This window comes from Lutjanus erythropterus, chromosome 8, assembly GCF_056507025.1.
Source record: "Lutjanus erythropterus isolate fLutEry1 chromosome 8, fLutEry1.hap2, whole genome shotgun sequence".
In the NCBI taxonomy this organism is placed as follows: Eukaryota; Metazoa; Chordata; class Actinopteri; order Lutjaniformes; family Lutjanidae; genus Lutjanus; species Lutjanus erythropterus.
In genome coordinates this window covers 28,345,123-28,368,008 of record NC_139324.1, presented here as the reverse complement: position 1 = coordinate 28,368,008, position 22,886 = coordinate 28,345,123, and the positions used below count along the sequence as shown (strand labels likewise).

The window sequence follows — 22,886 nt, the reverse complement described above, 5'->3', positions numbered from 1 at the left end:
CCCAGCAGCCGTCCCCTGCCCTGGGGGCAGAGCGAGAGTTTTGGCAAGGCTCCATGGGATCTGTTCTGTTCATGTCTCCTTATAAAAGCAGGGTGAGTGTCTCGGGGTCTCTCACTCTCTGCTCCACAGAATGACTGAATGACTGACACCGACACTGCTGCTGCTGCACAATAACTGGACCTCCGCTGTTCCTGCTCCTTTTCCAAGTCTACATTTTGGGCTGCAATCAAAATACAACACTGAAATACTAGAAATTGCAGCATTTCCAAAGGAGGTTGGACTGTGAGTTGATCTAAAAACAGTCGCTCATTTATTTTATTTTCTCCACTTTCAAAGCAAAATAATTTTCAGCATTTTAATTTGATCTTTAACTTGTTTTGTAACAGTTTTCTGAAATGTTCAGCAGATAAAATCTACAGATGCTCGCTCTAATTTGATTCAGAAAAACTTTTGCAGAGAGTTAACACTGCTTGATTTTGAATTGCTGTGATTTTTCTCCATAGCTGGGACGATGTTTCCTTCCTTGACGTCGGTGCTGCTGGTCACAGCACTGACCAGCGTCTGGGCCCAGGATGTACATATAGAGAGAAAAACTTTCAGGACATCTAATGCCAAACCTCCAGCTACAAACATTCATGATGGTCAAGGTAAGAAAATGAATGAAAAATATGATAAAAGTTTTGTGTGTGTGTGCAAAACAAAAATGCATATTTTTCCTCTGACCTATGGTGCTATCTATCCGTCTTTGTTTTCCCTCTAGTTTTGGAGATATTGGCTATAGCTGTTTAGAATTAAAAATTTCATTTCATAGAAATAAGGTTGTTCCTATATGAAACTGCTCACAACAAGGTCTGTGGATTATCTTGAGTAACCAGGTCATGGTTTTTGGAAAGAGACACTGGTTTTGAATTTTGTATTTTTTGTTGGATTGAGCACCATAAGCCAAGTGCCATCTAGTTTCATTCGAGAGAAGGCAGACATCTCTATGGCCAATGTGTACAAAACTCTGCAACTCACACCAGAACAAACTAGATGGAGAAATAGCCCTATACAAGTAGAGGAAAAATATGTATTTTGGATTTTCAGATGAACTGTCCCTTTAATTAATGTATTACAGCACTGAAAGCAATAAGCCTGAATTTATTAGTGACTTATTTTCCTCTAGTGTGTTAAGACTTTTAAAACCTATATTAAAATAAATTCTGTTGCACCAAAACCAGAAACTCCCATTTTAAGAACGATCCAAAATGTACTTGAGGAGGTTCAACTTTTAAAATAGCAGCTTTTAGGTGGAAATAATCAATTTCCTCAAAGATTGTTTAGGGACTTGACCCAATGCTATGATGTGTCCCTTCTTTCTTTCGCTCATAATGTAGACGATAACTTTTTTCTTAAAGGAAGAGAAATTAGACTTTTGCTGCCAGGCCATCATGAGGTAGCTAGCTAACTAGGTTAACTAACTTTAGCTAGCTAGCTCTGTTAGCTAGCTAACAAACAATATAATGTTGTTGTTTTCAACATTCTAGCTAGCCATCAAACAATAGAACATCAACTTATTAGCTAGCTAGCAAATAATCTTGCGCTTTGTTAACTTATTAGATAGCTAGCAAACAATATAACATTAACCTTTTAGCTAAATGGCAAACAATATGATATTTTAACAAACTTTTTTAACTAGCTAGCAAGCATAAAGCTCTTTTACTTTCTAGTTAGCTAGGAAACAATATAATTGCTTAGCAAGCTAGCAAATAATATAATGTTTTTTAAGGCTTTTTAGCTAGCTGGCAAACAAAATAACTTTTTAGCTAGCCAGCAAATGTTAAGGAATACATAAATTAACTGTTTCCCCCCCTCCACTCTTTTATGTCCCGAGAGCATTCATATTTATACATTTATGTAATTTATTTATTCTAATTTGGGTAAGCAAGCATCTCCATATCAATTAAACTTTAATTAAACTTAGATTAGTTTTTGATTGTGCAACAAGGGTCCGCTTAATTGTAAATCTAATTTTACAAGTTACTATGTAAAATTTAAAATGTACTAAATTTAAACCTAGTTTTGCTAAACTCTGTTTAAAACAAATCTTACCCATTCATAAGACTTTGAAAACATCATGTAATGATAAGAGAGAGTCCTTCATCATGTTTGTGTGTGTATACAGCCATGCTGGATGAGGACTGTGGCTTGGAGCTGTCCTTCCTGTTGGACAGCTCTGAGAGTGCCAAGGACAATCATGATCGGGAGAAGCAGTTTGCCATGAACGTGGTGGACAGACTCCAAGGGGTTCACCTGCAGACCGGCCGCAGCCTGAGCATGAGGGTGGCTCTGCTGCAGTACAGCAGCCATGTTATCACAGAGCAAACTTTCAGAGACTGGAGGGGCACAGACAACTTCAAGACCCGCATAGCTCCCATCATCTACATCGGGCATGGCACTTACACCACCTACGCCATCACCAACATGACCAGGATCTACCTGGAGGAGTCCAGCCCTGGCAGCATCAAAGTGGCCGTGCTGCTCACAGATGGCATCTCCCACCCGAGGAACCCTGACATTTTCTCTGCTGTTGCCGATGCCAAGAACCAGGGCATCAAGTTCTTCACTCTGGGCATCACCCGAGCAGCCAACGAGCCAGCCAATGTAGCCCAGCTGCGGATGCTCGCCAGCGCCCCGGCCTCCCGCTTCCTCCATAATCTACAGGACGAAGACATTGTTGGAAAAATCGTCACTGAGATTGTGAGTATAATACCTCGTCTTTCAGCAGACAACACTGGGAAGAAAGGTCATGCATTTGCTTTGAATGAGCGTCTTTTCAGAGTTGACACATGGACAAGCTTGTTCAGGTATTCATACAGAGCTGGAATGATGAAAATGCTCTGGAGAAACAAATGAAAGAATGTCTATCACTGCTCTGGATTTTAAGCTTTTTACACAGCTTTAGACAAATACTGTTTGACGTCTGCATGAGCACATCCCAGAGGATTTCCTCACTGTTTGTCTTGCAACCTGATATTATGAAGAAACTATTCAAAGACTTTAAAAGACTCTAGTAAAAGTAGAAGTACTGATTCAACTTCTTTATTCAAGTAAAACTGAAAAAGTACAGGTTCTGAAATGTACGAAAAGTATAAAAGTAAAAAGGACCTTTCTATAGGCTGTCCATTACGTCTTGTTTTTGTCTTATAAAATCTTTTTTATGTTGTCACGTCTTCTGTGGAATTTTTGTCTTGTTAGGCCCTTTTTTTCTTACTACATCTCTTATGCCTTTTTTGTCTTGTTACCCCTGTTTTTTCTTGTTACATCTTGTACGTTGTTTTTGTTTTCTTATATCTTTTACATCTTTTACATCAATTTTTTTCTTGTTACATCTTTTTTGTCTTATGCCCTTTGTCTTGTTATATTTTCTTTTAGGTCTTTTACATAATTTTTGTCTTCTTCCATCTTCTACATCGTTTTTGTCTCGTTTCTACCTTTTTATCTTGTTAAATAATTTTTGTCTTGTTCCATTTTCATCTTGTTATGTCGTTTTTGTCTTACTTTTGTCTTATGTCATTTTTATCTGACTTTTGCATAATCTTTCATCTTGTTGCATCTTCTACACCATTTTCTTTTTGCTACATCTGTCGTGTGGGATATGCACTGATGGATACACTATTAAAACGCAAACAAACACAGGAAAAAAGAAGTCAATAGAAATTAAAAGAAATAAATAGAATTAAAAATAATATATGACTATATTTTTGGTTTACCAAAATTATTGTTTGTATGAAGAAGCTTTATTTGCTCAGATTTCTTAAAAATCTGGACCACAAAGCAATGAATGAACAAATCTGTGACCAAAATTCTATCAGATATTTATCAACTTTTCTTTTCTTTGCAGATTGGCTTGGCAGATGAAGGAGTAAGTATTACTACAATTGCACAACTCATATACAGAAGCTTATTTCATTTATTGATGTGTAATTAGGTGAGAATGCCCACTTTGATTGCATAGAATTGCAAACATGACAGCTGTCTCTTTTTTTGAAGTGCCCTCTGGCTCAGAGATGTGCTTGTGAGAAAGGAGAGAGGGGGCCGAGCGGGCCTGCGGTGAGTATTTAAGCTCAAGCGTTTCTCAAACATCCCCACGACCAAAGAGCAGTTTCCTTTGAAGTGTCACAAGTCGGTCTGTCAGAAGCAGAGAAGTCAGAGAAATCTTAACATGATATTTTAGGAATGGTAATTGTGCAGTTTTGAACAATCAGTGTAATTGCTCGCTGCTTCCCCCTCAGTACAGCCTGCAGGCGTTTGCACAAGCAGAGTTAAGTGGATAGGTGGTCCTGTCCCACATTCTGAAAGCAAATCTATGGCAACAGGTTAAAGGAGAAGAGAAACTGTAGTCTGCTATTTCCCAGAGAAATATATTTGTTCCAGTGTGTGTGTGTGTTCCATTCCCAGCCAGTTATTGTGCATTTCTCATTTAACATAAGATGTCCCCCATGGAAACCAGAGGCACCACATTCAGAGCTCAACTCCCCATAAAACTGGACCTTTGGCCACCATAAATCTCACACACAGCTCTAACTGCCATGGTCAGTCACACAGGGAGAGATGGTGTGCAGTATGGAGGAGCAAGAGATGATCCCACCAGTATCTAATTATGAATATTTTGCCTGATATTGCAACTTTCCTAAGTCCAGCTCCATCGCAAGCTTGGTACCTGGCAAAAACCTCAGTCAACATCATAGTTTCCTGTTTCCTGTACTTTGATATGCTATGTGCTGGCAGTGGAAGAAAGAAATGATTCACCCCTATTATGACTGTGATTCTTTTCTAAAAAACAAAAAACAAATTCTGAATTGATTTTTTCATTCGTAAATAACTAGAGTTTGGTCCATTAGCTCGATGCTAACATATAATTGGAAATGTCATTAATGGAAATTAGCATCATCATCAGTTATGCTAATATTATCTTAACAGTCTGCTCCATTTTACTTCACATGTAATGACACATGCTCATAGTTAGACATTTTCAAACTAGCAGCTGCTGACTTCACACGGCTACTCTGGTTTCAACCAGTCAGTGACCAGCTACAACAACCTCAAAGGGTCAAAATTTACATAGCCATTTACTTCAAAAACCATTGAAATGCACCACTTAAGTATGCAATATAGCAATAATGCTGTTGAAAGATAATGTGATCTGCACTGTTTTTATTCAGTTTTTCAGCTTGGGATTGTGTTAAAAAAGCAAACAAAAATCATAATAAATCATAATAATGAATCACAATACTCGCACATATACACATATTCACATATTAAGTTTGCGTTGTTAGCAAAATGCTAGCTAACTTACAAGCTGATCTACATCAGTCAGCTAGCTAGTAATATCTAGTTAATGCCACCAAAAGGTAGCTAACCAGGCAGCTAATCTTTATCAATTGGTGGCTACTTACATAGCTAATGTTAGCAAAATGCTAGCTACTTAGCTAGCTAACCTAAATCAATCATTAACTAGCTATTTAGCTATATTGCTTTTACAGGTCCCCCAGCAACATCTTTTAAACATCTTCATATCTGGTTTTCTTTTCAACATAGATGAGCCGAGCATATAGCATGTCAAGCTTGTCAATTGTTAATGCAGCACTGAGCAAAAAGGGGCGGGACTTTGGAAGGGTTAATTGCAATATGATTTGCAATATTAATTGTTCTCATTTTCATTGAAAAACATGATGTGGTTTTTGCAGAGATCCACACCATACAAAAAGACATTTTCTCAAGTCTGTAGAATTTATTGTATAGGGGCATCTCTGCAGCACAACAATATTTAATATAAAGTGCTATTTTGACATTTCATCTTAAACAAACATTGCGCCTCCGGCAATTTGAAAATTACGGTAGGCCATATTGCAGTTTCAGTAAAGTTTTGATTAATTCTTCAGCCTTAGATCCCACCCACTCACACATTTTCATGCAAACTTCCACTCAAGCCCTTCACCTCCTCAGACAGTAGACAGCTCAGGTAACGTCAAGCTTTGCGGCAACCTGGCAGATAATTATGTTGCTGACACACAGCTGCGTGGCCATTAACCAGGTGCATTCTCCTCACAGAGATTCCTAAAATTCTTACTCTCAGACGAAGAGCATCTCACAATTGCTCTCATTAGTTTAATGGTCACAACCTGGCAATTTCTGGTTGATAGCAACTGACACACGCCGTCCAGGTGCAGCTCGAGACAGTGACCCCTGGCCCCGTGGACAAGACACCTCATGTCCACCTACAGCGTCAACTGTCAGCCGTCACATGCATAAGTGCATATATGACACACATTCAGACATAACCCCAAGTACCTTCTCCCCTCTCTGTCTGTCTCAGATGTTGTCCGTCTACAGAAAAAAAAGATGATTTTAGTGCACGGAGAGCAAAATGTCAGTGGAAGAAATTAATCAAACCCTGTCTTTGTTTCATTCTCCAGGGGAAGAAAGGTCGCCCCGGAGATGATGGAGCCCCAGGGCTTAAAGGGCAAAAGGTGTGTACTTTCTGATGGACATATGGACATATGGATTTCTTAGCTGGCGGACTCTTGCAGAAGTTATATAATACTTCCTGGTGCTCAACACCTAAAGTCTGTGTTTCAGTTCTGAAAAAAAAAGTTGTCTGGATCCTGAACTGAGTCATACAATATCTGTACTGCAAGTATTTGGTAAAACTTTTATTAAAATTAATAAAGTCCTTAAGTGTGCATACTGTGCACATGCCGGGTAAGTAGTCATCATTTTAAATCCTACCTAAAAATACAACAAATAAACAGATATCTCTTACCACCCATTCCCCTTTTTCCAGCTCCTCATCTCTAATGTAACAACGACATGACCATATGCCATAGCTGCACTGGAACCGTGTTTGTGTCTACATAATAGCAATAATCTGACCACATGACTTCTTATATTCCGTAATGTTTTCTCTGAACTTTGCTCTTCCAGTTTTTTGTGTTTTAAGCATTTGTTGTACTAAATACTAATATTCTATAATATAATATCATAAATACTAATATGTTCAAAGTTATTGGGACATGATTTATTTGATTTGATTTGATTTTGCTTTATTACCAGAATATTTGTCTGAAATTTGTCTCGCATCTTAGGATGCACTGTTCACGTACTGTTTCACGTAAATACACGACATTTAATCAAACATCAAAACAAATACAACTACATATCTTACAGCAGACATTACAAATAAGAGGCTGCAGTGCATCAAAAAAGATTAAATAATTCTTATTATTAATTATTTAATTTATGCTTGAGGCTTATACACATTCATTTTAAATTTGTGTTTTCACAAAAAGTTTTCATTTATGTTGTTACAGTAATTGGCATTTTGGTTAACTCATTATTCACTGATATACTGACTTGGTGTACTTCCTGTCATATCAGGGTGAAGCAGGGCTGAGTGGTCTACCTGGACGGGAGGGTGCTGAGGTAAATGCTACCATTCATGACCAATATAAAGTTGTCAAAACTATAGATACTTAAATACTTTTTCGAAACCACATGTTTAAAAATTCAGTATCTGTTTATTATAGGATCTAAGGTACCAAAGCTATAAAATAAATTATTTAAGTGCTCATTCAAGATCTCAGTTCAGTTCAGTCTTTATTTATCATTCCTAAAATTTGACTTGCAGCAAAACCAGACAATGTTCAGTAACTTTTTCTGTTTCTGTTTCATGTGCCTTGGACTTTTTATCTTTATGCCGTGGTATCAAAAGATGTACTGAGTATCTTTTTTTAACTGAAGTTTAAAATTCTGGTATCCTGTCAACTCTTGGCCAGTATTAAAATGTTAATGTTTATACTGTGTATACTGTTTATAGTTTGTTTACACATAACATCTCATTAACTTAATTTGCAGGGAAAACCCGGTTACAAAGGAGAGAAGGTATACGATTTAGATTTATGTCAATGATAACATTTTATTTTGTTAAAAACAATTCAAACCGCTGTAATACTTCAATTTAATTTCTCCACAGGGTGAGAGGGGTGAGTGTGGGACTCCAGGAATCAAAGGAGACAGGGTACGACAGCACTGTTTACACTAAACAATAAGAATATTATGATTATAGTTTATTAATTTCATCTGTACTGTACATACGGTGTTTGATATTATGGTTTGTCTGTTTCCTATGTGACGTTCTTCAGGGTCCTGAGGGCTCGGTTGGAACAAGAGGACTCAGAGGTCTGCAGGTCAGTCATATTTTACTTTCACTCACATTTCACTAATGTAATGGTTCAGTAACCACAGTAATACATAATGAATTGTAATCACATTATAATCACATATAATATAAGATATGTATTGCAACTTCAAAAATTATATTACACTATGATCCTTGGAAAAAATGTCAGTGAGTGACCATTCTGATTGGTCAACTGGCATTCTAAGGTCTGTTATTTCTGTATAACAGACCGTTGCTATGAAGAACAGACTGTTGCTATGGACACAGCTGTGGTCATAAACTCTCGAAGGAGCAATAAAATAATGTTTAAATCCATAAAAAACATTTTTAAATTAATATTTTGTATCAAAAAATTGATTTTTTTGGTAAGTAATCATGTAATAAATGGGATAATGTACAGTGAGCAGAACATTATTGTGAAATGAACCTTTTCAAGATGATTCAAGACCCCTCTGGATTTATTTACCAATAATGACCTGCTCACTGTACATTATCCCTTACTTATGATACTTGAACTTATAAAGTCAATGTAAAATTCTTTATAATGTGCTGTGTTTGTTGTTATAACGTGTTACAAATAATTATGAGTGCTTGTAACTGTAATTATATTTGCTATAAGTATGGCAGTTTCTAAGGATGTTTATAATGCATTAAAACATGGGCGTCACAGAAAGTGTTATGGGTATTTCTTTACTGAAGGCTGTCTGTTGTTTCTGTCCAGGGCTTACCAGGACCACATGGAGACCCTGGACCAGAGGGCCCTCAGGGAAAGCAGGTCAGCCCCTTTTGAATAACTTTTACTTACCTCGTCACGTACATCTGCTGTGACTTTTACATTTCCCTTTATGATTAGTTTAAACAAGAGGTTGGAGCTTTACCTCCCCGGTGTTTACCACGCAGCACAGAGGCCTGTTTGTCTGGTAATAGACCCCTGTGAGAACATTTGGCAATAAGCCAGAGTCTCTTCCCCCATCATTACTGTTACTCACCGGCACACGGATGAACCCTCAGCAAAAGAAAATCTCACTACAGGTTCTCCTGACGGCTTGTATCCTGTTTCTAAATACAGACTAGAACGTGCCTACAGCATCGTCAGCTTCTCCAAAAAGGCCTGCAGTTAATAACATACACAGAAAGTTAGTGTGCTCAGTGTCTCACCGTGTGAGGACATGCAGGAAGCATTTGTAAAGATGATGGGACTCTTGGTGGTCCTTATGTGGTATAATTTGTCCCTAAAAAGACTCCTTTGAGACCGACTTTTTCACATATTAATTTTATTTATATATTCCTAGAAAAAAATATGTATATGTGAAAATATAAAGCTACTATAAGGAGTTTTTAACTGGTTATGAAACAGCCTCATTTTAATAGATACCTGTGTAAGTTAACGAGACGATTCTCACAAGTTTGACAAACTGTTATATCCTGTTAAGACAGGCTCCCTGTTCTTTAATATTAAAGACTTATCTAAATGCCAATCACATAATTTAATTAATCCAAACATTCATGTGGCAAAGAGCTTCTAACAGTCCTTTGTTATTTTGAGACACTGTTGTTTTGGGTTTCTTTAACTTTGAGACAAAGTTTATCTCTTCTTTGTCCTAACCTGCAGGAAGAGATCAAATATCAAATATCTTGCCCTATTTAGTGCACACAACAGCTGATGGATTTGCAGCATTATTTTCAGCTTCAAATGAGCATCTTATCTGCACAGAATAAATGAAAGACAACGGTTTGAAGAGAGAGGCTAAAAGGACAGAAAAGATAGAAGTCTTAGGGCACCCTGTTGACTCAAGTACACAAATTGCCATCTTTGAAGTACCAAATACATCACAAACACAAACATGCATGTGAATCAAACTATTTTTTTCAATTTTGGTGCCAGCACTTTAAAAGGGCCTTTTTCACCAAAAAGGGGGTGTGGTTGAGGGAAGTGATGACTGCTCTATTGTGTAGCGTCCTCTGTTGATGACTTCCTAAATTACACTAGCTCTGCTTAAAACTGGTGGACATGCTGGCCAGTGTAGTAGACAGCAACAAGGTTCCAAGGATCTTGAACAGAACCGGTCCAAGTACGCACTGAAGAATTTATTGACTACATTTACCATCAACACTGACTGGACATTCACGAGAAAAGTGCCAAAGTTTCCCTTTAATCAAAATGGCCTCTGAGACTGAGACATGGTATTTTAATTTCATCTGTCGATCATCTTTGTCTTGAAAATTTGAAAGATGGAGAAAAGTCAGAAAAGCTTATTTAAATGATGTTGTGTGTTTGGTGCTTTCATGTTTGTGATCACAGGGTGAACGCGGCCCACCTGGACCTCCAGGAATTCAGGGGGAAACTGGAATTGGACTTCCTGGACCAAAAGTAAATTATGTTGTGGATTATGCCATGAATATTTTCTTTTACTTTATGGTTGTTTACTCACTATCAGCATTTCTTTGGGTTTCACTTTCTGTTATTAAATTATGTTTTTATATAAATCTGCAGGGTGACATGGGATTCCAGGGCCGAGCTGGTCCACCTGGTCCTCCTGGAGTGGGTGAACCCGGCCCACCTGTAAGTTACAAAGAAACAGTTGTTCTGTGTAAGATTGTTGAATATCTGTGTCTGTGACATCCATATTTGTTTCAGTGGCAAATGTGACCTATTGATAAAGTCCATACATGTACTCTGATTGAAGTGACAGATTTTCCACTCTGGTTTTGTTTACAGGGACCTCAAGGACCACAAGGTATTCAAGGGGATAAAGGACCCCAAGGCGAGGGGTTTCCCGGATCAAAGGTATTGTCTTGAGTGCAACAGCGTCATTAAGGTCAAAACTGACAAAAATAAAGTCAGTTTTATTTATGTAGCAACAAATCATAACAGAAGTTATCTCAGGGTATTTTTCATATAAAGTAGGTCTAGACTGTTTTCGTTTTAATATTATTTACAGAGACCCAACAATTACTACCATGAGCAAGCACTGAGGCAACAGTGAGGAAAAACATACAGCAGCACAATGCAGTTTCACAGATGTTTAAAGTAACAGCTAATGGTTTGCTTTGCTAATGTAGACCAGCAGACCTGTAGTGGAGTAGACCAGCAAAGATATTAGACAGAAGATTTTCTCTGAAAAAATAAAGGCTGAACACATTAGTAACATATGAGTTACAGATATCCAGTAGAATATAAAGTAGAAAAAGAGGCCCCACTATCCCCTGCATGAGTTACTCTCTTCAACAAAAACACAGAAACCCCAGTGGATCTGCTCAGGTGAAAATACATGGAAATGCATAAATGTATGTCGGTGCACGATGTTGCAATTTAAGCCTAAATTAAGCAGAAAATCAAATTAAATAAGTTAGTAAATATCTGAACCTGTAATGCTACAGTTTATGTATTTTCTTTATATTTAATAGCTGACAAGAAACATTAGGAGAGAGCCGTGAAGATAACATGTAATAAAGGCACCCTGCTGGAAAGATAGCTAATGAGCTCTATTTATCTTTATATCCAAGGGTAATTCTATTGACCCTCCCCATCCCTTTTTGCTCAATGCAAATTTTGTACCTTAGTCAACTTAATCCTTTTTCTGTAACATTTTAAGTTATCTAATATTGGTAGAACACCGGCTAACTAGCTAATTATTCTAGAGCAATAATAAGCTAGCTAGTTAGCTAGCATTTGGTTGATTTCAGATGTGAGTATATGTTGCTTTTTTGTCCCCCAGCAATTTTCAACATAGACAGGCCTAGCACATATCAAAGGACAAACAACAGGAAAGGACAAAGTTGACCGAGGGACCGAGCTCGGTCAACTCTCGTGTAATAAATATACAAATGTCATTTAGATGGTAATCTACATGAGAAATAAAGAAAACAAAAAGAAATGGAGGCAGCAGTTTCAACTGTGATTCTAAAACTGAAGCTGTTGTTGAATAAGGTGTGTGGCTGGAATGACTAATAGGTAAAGCTTTTAGATTCAAAAATTCACTATTGACCTTTCTAACTGATGTCGAGGAGTCAATCTTTAGGTCTAGTCGTATGTACAGTATCTGGGTAGTTCTGCAGTTCCTGGCCTCCATCTGTCAAAACCAGATCTCACTCTGCTCCATCTCACATCCTCATAACTCAGGTGTTCACTCAAGTGCTACTACTCACTCTGTGGTTGAGTCTGTAAAAACAGTGGGGTGTTTTTTTCCTCCCATGCTGCAACATGCTGCACTATGCTAACAACAGACTCTGCTAATACCTCCATTCATAAGGAGACACCTGAGATTTCTGGGCATGTGCATAGAGATTATTGTTGACAGCATGTCTTACTGAACAGAAATAACCACAATGAAGTGAGACTAATGTATAATACTTTACACTGTAAAAAATATATAGGAATTTAGTGGAGTCAACTAATCTTTTTCTCATTAATGTAACAGAAATATGCAAGTTTTATTTATTCATGAACACTTCATAACATATTTTGTCCAAGTTTGTTTTGAATCATTTATTCAATCACTCATCATTTCAAATTCAGTCACCTTAAAATTTAAGGGAGCCTTGACCCTAACTTTTTTTTAAACTCATAACAAATAGCTTTTTTTTTTTTTTTTTTTTTTTTTTTACAGTGAAGTAAGAGTAAAACATCAAGCTTCTCTTTCAAGACAGAACTTGTAGGTAAACAATGACAGTGGGAGGAGCACATTTATGTGACTCACTGTAAAGAAATCTATGTACACTTTTATTTGCTAAAGAAAACTCTTGGAAGAAGGGAAATGTCCTCAAGCTACTACACATCTGTTTGACTTGTGCCAGACTTCCTTTTACATCTACCTCTTGTAAAATAAAAAGGGACCATAGTGCTTGTGTCAGAGGTGATCAAACCTTCTCCTCTCCACATGCAGAGTTAGTACAATCAGGTGTGCATGTTTTTTATTATTACACTTGGATATTGCTCAGGCCACTCCCAACAGCGACTTCTTCATTTTATTATTGTCTGGTAGTGGAAAAACTTAAAGAATCATGTAGTCAAGACATGCCATGAAGACATGAAAAAAACTGCTCCATTCCTTATAGGATCATTTTTTATCAAGAGAGTAACAGGAGCTGACATGCTCTTCTTCCATACCCTCTTCTCTGAGAACAATGCAGACTTGGCAACGACAAGTGGCTGTTATGTAACTGACAGAGATTCACCTGATTTTGTTCCACAGGGGGATCGGGGGCTTCCTGGACCGAGGGGGCCGAGGGGACAGCAGGGTGCAGGAATCAAAGGAGAAAGGGTGAGGTATAAATTTATCATCTAACAAAGAGAATATACTACAAAAACTCAGGTCTACACAACAAATGTATTAATGAATTAAGAACCTCAAGTGTGACAGTCCTGGTATAAACTGTACTGAGAACTCAAAAGCAGGATGCAGAGACAGAACTTTTACTTGGTCTTTGGTCTCATAAACAAAGTCAGCAACAGGTAAATGGTCAGTGAAGGTTTTAGAAGGTAGACTGAAGGCCTTTTCACACTCCATATCCTTAATCATGGGCTAAGAGTTAACCCTGGGATAACTTAGCCCCTTTTCACACACATTATTAACTGCAGGGCTATATGATTAATCTTTTAGCCCTGTTTCACACTGGCAGCTTTTAGCCCTGGGTTTAGTCGATTTTCAGGGGATTTTCAGGGGCTAACCCTGCTCTGGAGCAGGGTCAGCTAGCCTGAGGCTAAAGTCAGGGTTTGCCCACTTTGGAGTGGGCCAGGATTGGGTGAAAGCTGTCTTGGACCAAGGGAAAGAGGGCTCTTGGCCTGGGGCTCACAACTGTCTTAACCAGTGGCTAAGTGCAGTGTGAAAAGCCCTAAAAAGAACTAAGGCTGGAGGCTATGAAGTATAATACACCATCTGGCTAAGAGGGCAAACTAGAAGAAAGGCATATATATATTTATATGTACTGCATTAGATATATATAAGTATACTGTTTCACTGATTAGGGGGAATGAGAGGCAGGTGTGTGAGCAGGAGGCTGGGAGCAGATGGGAAAGGAGTGACAGGGTAGTTAATGAGAGGAAATGTAAGTACTGACAGGCATGACAAGTGTTGTTCAGTACAATCTTTCATTCTGTCATTTACTCAGTACAGTAAGGAAGCCCTTAGAGCCAAGTGAGGAAAAAAATATATTTTTAAAAAATATTTGTTTTCTCCTGTTTGTTACTTGAAAAAAAAAGTTTTTTGCAGGATAATCTGAAGTTCCTTAATTTTCCTTTGTCATATGTGAAACAGCTGGCGAAAAGGGTTGTTACAATATCTGATCCTGACTGAATGTGCCCAGTGCACACTTCTGTAGTCAAAGGAGTCACTGAGAACTGATGCTGAAATATTAAATTGACTTTGTGTTTTACTTTCAGGGTGAAGTGGGGCCTTCAGGTCCTCCAGGGCCAGCTGGACTCACAGGAGTGGGCATACAGGGAGAGAAGGTCTGCACAATGTCTTTACGCACCAATATGCAGTATATACAGTACACAGAGTAGTGGGACAGTCTGCACTTACAGTTCTCTCATTTTCATTACTGCTCAGGGAAACGAGGGACCAAGAGGCCCACCAGGAGTAAGAGGACTTCCAGGAGAGGGTTTACCTGGACCTAAGGTTTGTTAAAAACTCTCATATTGTCAGAGACAGTTGCCACAATGGTTCTGCATTTAATTCAAGGTCTAGCTAGTTTAACAATTCAGTACTATCCTCTAATTTCACTGTGAAGCATTGAGTCAAAAGATTGTTTGTTGAAAGGACTGAAAGGGTTTGAGTATTTTGTTGGTTTCTAAAGTTGTAATGTTGCTCATTTCATTTGCAGATTTAATATAATACAGATACAACATTACATTTGCTACTGTGATAAGTTCAATCTTCACAGGTTTGTTCCATTTTTTGTCTTAACGCTACGTCTTTTTCTTTTTTACTTTTTCTAGGGAGACCAAGGTTTGCCAGGAGAGCAGGGAGCTCCAGGTGAGAGAGGCCTTGGTGAACCTGGACCAAAGGTAAGGCGACACATGTCCTGAACAAAACGATCTATAGCAGCATATATGGAGTGCCAATGAGCTGAATCCCATCAAAAATCAAATAATACTATTGTACTGTTACAGGGAGAGCCTGGATCGTCTGGTCTGGGTGGCCTGCCTGGTCTTCCAGGAGAGGATGGAGCTCCAGGACAGAAGGTAACGTGCCAGCTCTGAGGAATACATCAACTCTGTAGCTCAATTTTCTAGCAGTATCTGAACGTTACAGCCGTTTCCTTTAACACTCCTCACAGCTATAAGTTTAAAAAAGGTTTGTTTCTATGGCTCCTCTACCTTTTCTTATTTAGGGGGAGCCTGGTTTGCCTGGTTTACGAGGTCCTGAGGGAGCACAAGGAATCGGCACCCAAGGGGAGAAGGTACGTTTTAGATCAGTGTTAGGGTTAGAAACAGAGAAAGAGATGAAAAAAAGTGAAAACAGAGCCAATAAAATACTGCCAGTATCAGGAACTTTTAATGGGATTTACCTCAACAAGCTGATGGCACAGTATTGTTCCTCTTTATATAGTTTTCTTTTTTCTGATAAAAATATTTTGCGCTGGTCAGTTGTTAGACTACTGAAAAGAGAAACCAAGAACCACTGCTTTAAATTCTATATCCTTATGTAGTGCAGAATTAATATGACAACAAATGTTAATCAGAGGATGTGTGCTATAATCCCTCACAGGGTGACCAGGGTCTGAGGGGCATCCGTGGGTTACATGGACCTCCTGGCATCCCAGGACCTTCTGGACCAAAGGTAAGAGCTGAATGGACAAATCAAATTTGTGTTAGATGTAGTATAACCAGTGTATTTCCATTTATTCTATAATGAGCATGGTGTATTGATTTATGCCATCTTAATACAGTGTCTGAATAGAGCCAAAAAACAAGTCTGCTGCAGGTTGTTGGCAGCACAAGTATTGTCAAAATAAAGGTGAGCATGAATTGGATCTCATGTCGCTTGGCAACGTTTCAGGGTGAACGTGGAATACCGGGCCAGCAGGGCATGCCAGGGCAGCCGGGACGGTCCATATCAGGTCCAAAGGTAAATAAATAAAAAAAAGTATCATCAAACTGTCACTTAATGTGAATCTTGGCACAGAGGAAGATAAGTAGCAGTCAGCCAGAGGAGCTGCCAGATCGAGTTTGATGTGATGTAATACATAAAAAAATATTTCCACTATTGAACGCTGACTGTTGTCTTGTCTCCAGGGAGATGTAGGTCCTACTGGTCCTCCTGGTCCTGTTGGGGAGACAGGGCATGGATTACCTGGTCCAAAGGTAAACACTTCAGAACACTGAGGCTGGGTTGTACCAGCAAGGATTAATTAAACCTGATAAAACCTGATTAAATCATGGTTTAACTTTAAATTATCTTGCATGTAACTTTTAAACTAGTTTAAAATGAAGAAAGACCCCCTCCCCTTTTTTATTTTTATCTATGGGTCCTGACAACACTCAAATTTATTTGATTTATTTGATTTACTAAACTGAGATTAGTTTTTAATTGTTCAAATCTGGATTATTAACATAGGAACCTTTTTTTGTTGAACTTTGGACACAACTAATCTTAGATTAAATTAATCTTTGTTAGTGCAACCAAGAGAGTCTTAAGAAAATGCATTTACCATTTTATTCTAATCAGCATAATGTTGCTGGTCTTCATCTCTAAATTTTATTTAACCAGGGAGAACGTGGTTATCCGGGTCCTGCAGGTCCACATGGTCCAAAAGGCGAAGGCCTCCCTGGCCCTGTGGTTTGTATCATCAATATTTTGCACACGCATAAATTCAGTCAATCCTGTGCAAAGTATCATTGTATAAACTAATCCATGTTCTTATTTTAGGGTCCTCCAGGCCTGCCAGGGTTACCGGGCGAGCCGGGCCCAGAGGGAATAGGAATTCCTGGTCCCAAGGTTTGTGTCTACATGTTTTTAAAGCTTTTTTGCTTTGGGTTTTTATTTTTTTGTCTTTCTTGCATGTATGTATGTATGGTGACGCTAATAGTGCATCTGATAATTTATGTCTGTTTCAGGGTGACATTGGCTTCAGAGGATTGCCAGGTTTGCCCGGCCCACCTGGAGAGGGGCTACAAGGATCACCTGTAAGAGAGACACACTATAAACAAGTTTGCAAGTGTTTAATTTTTTTTTTTAAACCAGTGGTCTGATTACTTTCAATATTTGTTTTTAAGGGTAATGTTGGAAGACCAGGACCTCCTGGTCCAAGTGGACCTCCTGGAGAAGGTATCCAAGGCCCGAAGGTAAATGATACCACTGCTTTACTTACTTCAAGTGCTGTCTTTCAAGCACCTACCTTCATAATCAAGATTAAATGCACATTTGTACTTTCTTGTTAAGAACAAGTAAGAGTTAAGCAATATGCTGCACTTAAATAGTGCTGACAGGTTACACAATAGAAGTGCCTGACAAACTCGCTGCAGGACAAAGCATGACAATTAATTTACGATCTACAGAGAGTTTGGAACACACTGTATGATTCAGTTAAAATTAAATCTAATTTCAGGGTGAGCCAGGATCTCAAGGTATGACTGGGCCCAGAGGGCCTCAGGGAGAAGGACTTCCTGGAGCTAAGGTGATGGATTTACTCATACAGTATATTGTAAACATGTTATTGATATCTTATTAACTCTGACTGATGGATTAATCTTCCGTTGTTACAGGGTGATCGTGGATCACAGGGTGAGAGGGGAATGAAAGGAACAAAAGGAGACATGGGAGATGCTGGAGTCCCCGGTGAAGCAGTAAGCACAACAGATCTTATTCTAAACCTGCCTGTGTTTGAAGATACGTGATGGCCCACTGTAGAGACCCAGATGCTTCATCACCTGCCCAACAGTTCTTAGTCTTGTTGATGTGATATTGTACTACCTGGACAAATGAGATCACTGATAAAAAACTAATCAATATAATGTGAATAATCTGTCTTTGTACAATGTATAGAGAGCCTGTTTCACAAAGGGGCTTTGTAAACTGTGAAATAAAGTGTTACAAAGTCTACCTACCTTGATAAGAATCAAATATTGAACAATGATAATAATTATTATCATATTCATCAGCTTAATCTATATAACAATACAATTAGAGACAGAACTATTTTGCAGAAACTACAGAAACGGTGATATTGTTTTTCTGTAATCACAGGGGAGGCCAGGAGCAAAAGGAGAACCAGGACTCACAGTAGGTTCATCAATTCAATTAATCTTTAAATATTCAATAAACTATAGTGATATTTGTACTAATATCAATGCTCTCATATTTTTCAGAGAGAAGACATTATTAAGATGATCAAAGAAATCTGTGGTAAGTCCAGTTTATTGGTGTAACCATTAAGCACCTCTCTCTCTCTCTCTCTCTCTCACTCTTATAAGCATGTATAAACAGGTGAGTTATTAAAAAAAAAAAAAAAATCATCCCTCGTATAGTAGCTGTAGAGACCCAAATTGTTTTTGCACCAGGCTATAAATATGTGAGTCTATGGAGATTGACCTGTTTTTGGAGCCAGTCTCAAGTGGCCATTCAAGGAACTGCAGTTTCTGACACTTCCACATCGGCTTCAGTTTTCAGCCCCAGAGACTGCAAACTTGATTATCACCTTATGAAATTGATACCACAAACATGTTAGCAAACTGTTTCCCATAAACGCACCCAGCAGACATGAAGTGCCATTAGCATTCACTTGGATTTATGTTTTTGTCCAATATTTACTCTGCTTTCAGCTCTGTTTTGGTCTCCGCCACAAACTTGAGAGAAAAACATCTTGAGCTGCTTTAGCTGCTACATTTGTGTATCTGCTGTTTGGTGCTGGGAAGGTGTATTGTGGGTTTTTAGAGCTTTTTCACAGCCTGCTGTGTCTGGAAACAAGTTAATGAGAGTTTATGACAACTGTAAGCCATAAAACCAAAGCAACGGGCCTCATGCATGAATTTGATCTTAAATTCTGCACGTAAACAATTTAAGAACTTTTCTGGCATTAATCAGTTCTTGCATACGCTCTGTTTGTTTCAGGCTTGACTGTCAGTGCACGTTTCATGAATCTCACATTGGATTTTATTATTTTCCTCTCACTAATATTTAAGAGGAAATCTGAAAATCTTCATGCATGAGGCCCAGTGACATGAAAGACACTAAAAGGCTCAACAGAGCTGCAGAGTTAGGTGATAATTCTCTGTGGGTTCATCACTGTGAGCGACACACCTTTCACATTACACAGTTCTGTGCTCTTTTGTTACGGTAAAAGTATTGATTGGTGCAGTTTTAAAACCATCATCAGATAAACCAGAGTAAAGGACAATAATCAAGTTCATACAGTGACAGTATTTAATTGTTTTCAGGATGTGGCATCAAGTGCAAAGAAAGGCCAATGGAGCTCGTGTTCGTCATCGACAGCTCGGAGAGCGTTGGCCCTGAGAACTTTGAAATCATCAAGGACTTTGTCACCCGGCTGGTGGACCGGACCACAGTCGGACGCAACGCCACCAGAATTGGACTGGTCCTCTACAGTCTGGATGTCCATCTGGAGTTCAACTTGGCTCGCTACATGAGCAAACAGGACGTGAAGCAAGCAATCAGGAAAATGCCATATATGGGCGAGGGCACCTACACTGGCACCGCCATCCGAAAGGCCACTCAGGAGGCGTTCTTCAGCGCTCGGCCTGGAGTCAGAAAAGTCGCCATCGTCATCACTGATGGCCAAACTGACAAACGAGAGCCGGTCAAGCTCGACATCGCTGTGAGGGAAGCGCATGCCGCAAACATCGAGATGTACGCCCTGGGGATTGTCAATTCCTCTGATCCTACGCAGGCTGAGTTCCTGCGAGAACTCAACCTCATTGCCTCCGACCCCGACAGTGAACACATGTACCTCATTGACGACTTCAACACTCTACCAGGTGATGATCACAGTCAGATGTTGTTCATATCACGCCTTCAGCAGTGTGCTCTCTAATATATACATCTTAGCTATAACTGCTTTTAGTTGAGAGGTTGAAAATGGCCTAAAGTTAATTAAATTCTTAATTTCTTTTTTTCAGCGCTGGAGTCTAAACTCGTCAGCCAGTTCTGTGAAGATGAAAATGGCGCCCTCATTTACAACCGCATAACAAATGGACACTGGAACGGCAACAATGGTCATGGCGTTAATGGAAACAATGGACATGGAGAGAACACCAATGGCTATAATGGATATGGCAAAAATGGTTATCCTTATGGAAACAATGGATATTGGAACAACGGGAATGGTTATTACCAAGAGGAGATCCAAAATCAGAGACGCACCAACAGCCGAGGTCGTGGGGACACTTTTACGCTGCCCATCAGTGCTGATCCTCTTCCTGTTGAGGTGTTTGCTAAAAACTAAAATTACAATTGTATATTGCTATAAACGTCTTTGCTGATGCTACAAAATTCTGACACATTTTTTATGTTTTTGTCTTTCTGTAGGTGCTTGAGGAAGATGAAGGTGAAGATTTAGACTTAAGAGCACGTGGTGGTGGTACTGTAGCTATAGTTAACAAAACGGCATCTGTATCACCTGTGAGGGAAACCTCCGTCTTCAGTGAGGCAGTCATATCATCTTCATCCTCCTCCTCCACGTCTTCGTCCTCATCTGACACATCGTTCACAAAACTGAGCTCAGTTTCACCTTTAAACCCTAACCAGCTGCAGCCTGTGGTGAGTCCAGTCCTGCCTGAAGGTGAGTGCTGCACCCCTGCTCAACAGACCTCCTTCACAGACGACATTTTGACACGTCAGAGTGGGAAAAGCACAGGTGTAAATAATTAAATGAATGGTAACTGCGATGCATTTAGCTGCTTTGGTTTCCCAGGATAACGAAGGCATATCACACCCTTCTCTGCCTCTGATTGGTTTACCCTGATATTCTTCCCCTACCCAATCACACTGCTCACACATAAACCTAATCATAACCTCCGCAATCCAAAATCAAAAAAGGCAACAAGTTTTAGCTAGCCAGGGTAGAATATAACTTTGCCATCCTGGGAAAAAAAAATTGCACAACACAAGACATATCTAAAAGTGTTTATAGCTGTAGGGAACCAGGTGTTGAAAGACATTGCAATGTTATTAGTCACACCTGTGCTTTCCCTACTGTGACAAGTCAAAATATCTGCCATTGTCATTGAGAACGTAAATATCGTTTGTAAAATGTGAATCTCACACACCATTTCTTCTTCAGAAGCCCCTCGTCTTGACCCCCGCTGTAACCTCAGCTTGGACCAGGGCACCTGTAGAACCTACAAGATCCGCTGGTACTATGACCGGCAGGCCAATTCCTGCGCACAGTTCTGGTACGGAGGCTGCGGTGGAAATGACAACCGTTTCGAAACAGAGGATGAATGCAAGAAGACGTGTGTCATTTTCAGAACAGGTAACTTTTCCAGATATTTAACACTAAATATGCACATTTTCTGTTTGTTCTTTTCTTCTCTCAGTGTTACACTTTTTGTCTCCAGCAGGATAAAAGCAGAAGAAGCCATCAGAGAGTGGACTTTACTACTCTACAATCTGCTGATGTGTTATTTTAATGTGATGCGTTCTGTGAGCTGTGTTCAGAAAATGTCACACACTTTTGTCCTCACACAGATGCATTTTTAAATCAAATAGCAAAAGAGTGCTAAAAAGTCATAACCAACTGAATCAAAAAATGACAAACTATTGACATGTTACTGTTTCAACTCAGTGACTGACTGACTTAATTAACTTCTACAAAAACTGACTTTATTACCTCAAAGTAATTATATTGTGTTTGATACACCAGAAGAAATCCTTTATTCAGGGTTTGACTGGATTACAAAAAATTTAAAAACATAGATAACAAGAAAATGTGTTAAAATTTAAAATTAACCTGTAGATCATTCTTATACCTCTATGAGCCACATGCTTCATATTCACTGAATATATTTCTAGCAAGACAGCAGTACAATAATAAGGTGTTTGTTTACCTTGTGTTGACATAATTTGCTGAAATATGATGTGTTCTTTTGTGTGCGTTCTGGTTTTGTTGTTATAATGTGTCCATCCGGGTTATAAACTGGCAGCTGTAATAGAGAGCCATTTCTGTCTGGGTACTGCTTTCAGAGGTCTACTGCGAATGATTGAGGCTTTCTGCAATCCATCCATTAAAGACCTGTCGATTAGGGCAGTCTGTGTATATCTGAATAAATATTTTATATGTTTTTTAATAATAAAATGTAAAATTATTGTAGTAGTGTGTTTTGTGTCCTTGTAAATTAAGTAAAATAACCAGTACCATTATAACCATCATTATCTATGTCCAGCCTATTTTGTGGGGATGCAAGGATACCAAAAATTCAAGGTACAACAATATCACAATAAAAAATCCACAGTATGATATTTATTGTGAAATCTGTGAAAGAAAAATGACAACATGGGAAAATATCCCAAATTAATCGGATGTGTACAGTAGTTTTCGTTCATATAAAATTAGCTTTTTCCATCTATCTGCTTCTGCTTTCTTTCTTTAACAAAATAAAATAAAAATAGTGAGCCGTAACCTAAGCATCTGCAAAAAAAATAGCATTAATTATCTTTTGCAATGAATACAATTATGAATATACAGTTATAAAAAACAAAACAAA

General features: G+C 38.7%; 1 protein-coding gene across 1 annotated transcript; it reads left to right on the top strand.

The window, feature by feature from the left end:
* Nucleotides 1–511: 511 nt before the first annotated feature.
* col28a2a (collagen, type XXVIII, alpha 2a) lies at nt 512–22,113 on the top strand. Its single transcript, XM_084725182.1, has 35 exons — nt 512–647; nt 2,165–2,739; nt 3,884–3,904; nt 4,033–4,092; nt 6,459–6,512; nt 7,420–7,464; nt 7,897–7,923; nt 8,015–8,059; nt 8,184–8,228; nt 8,943–8,996; nt 10,524–10,592; nt 10,716–10,784; nt 10,941–11,009; nt 13,417–13,485; nt 14,604–14,672; nt 14,773–14,841; nt 15,162–15,230; nt 15,336–15,407; nt 15,557–15,625; nt 15,934–16,005; nt 16,225–16,293; nt 16,461–16,529; nt 16,936–17,004; nt 17,095–17,163; nt 17,283–17,351; nt 17,442–17,510; nt 17,774–17,842; nt 17,931–18,011; nt 18,412–18,447; nt 18,534–18,570; nt 19,602–20,159; nt 20,301–20,608; nt 20,710–20,962; nt 21,464–21,655; nt 21,741–22,113. Exons 1-35 carry the CDS (start codon nt 512–514, stop codon nt 21,746–21,748), a joined length of 3,714 nt encoding a protein of 1,237 aa, XP_084581308.1. The 3' UTR covers nt 21,749–22,113.
* Nucleotides 22,114–22,886: the final 773 nt, after the last annotated feature.

Excerpts from the sequence above, each read along its gene's own strand:
- col28a2a (XM_084725182.1), top strand. The coding sequence starts at position 512 with ATGTTTCCTTCCTTGACGTCGGTGCTGCTGGTCACAGCACTGACCAGC. Across the intron at positions 3,905-4,032 it reads TTGGCTTGGCAGATGAAGGA|TGCCCTCTGGCTCAGAGATG; the intron begins GTAAGTATTACT and ends CTTTTTTTGAAG. Across the intron at positions 6,513-7,419 it reads CAGGGCTTAAAGGGCAAAAG|GGTGAAGCAGGGCTGAGTGG; the intron begins GTGTGTACTTTC and ends CTGTCATATCAG.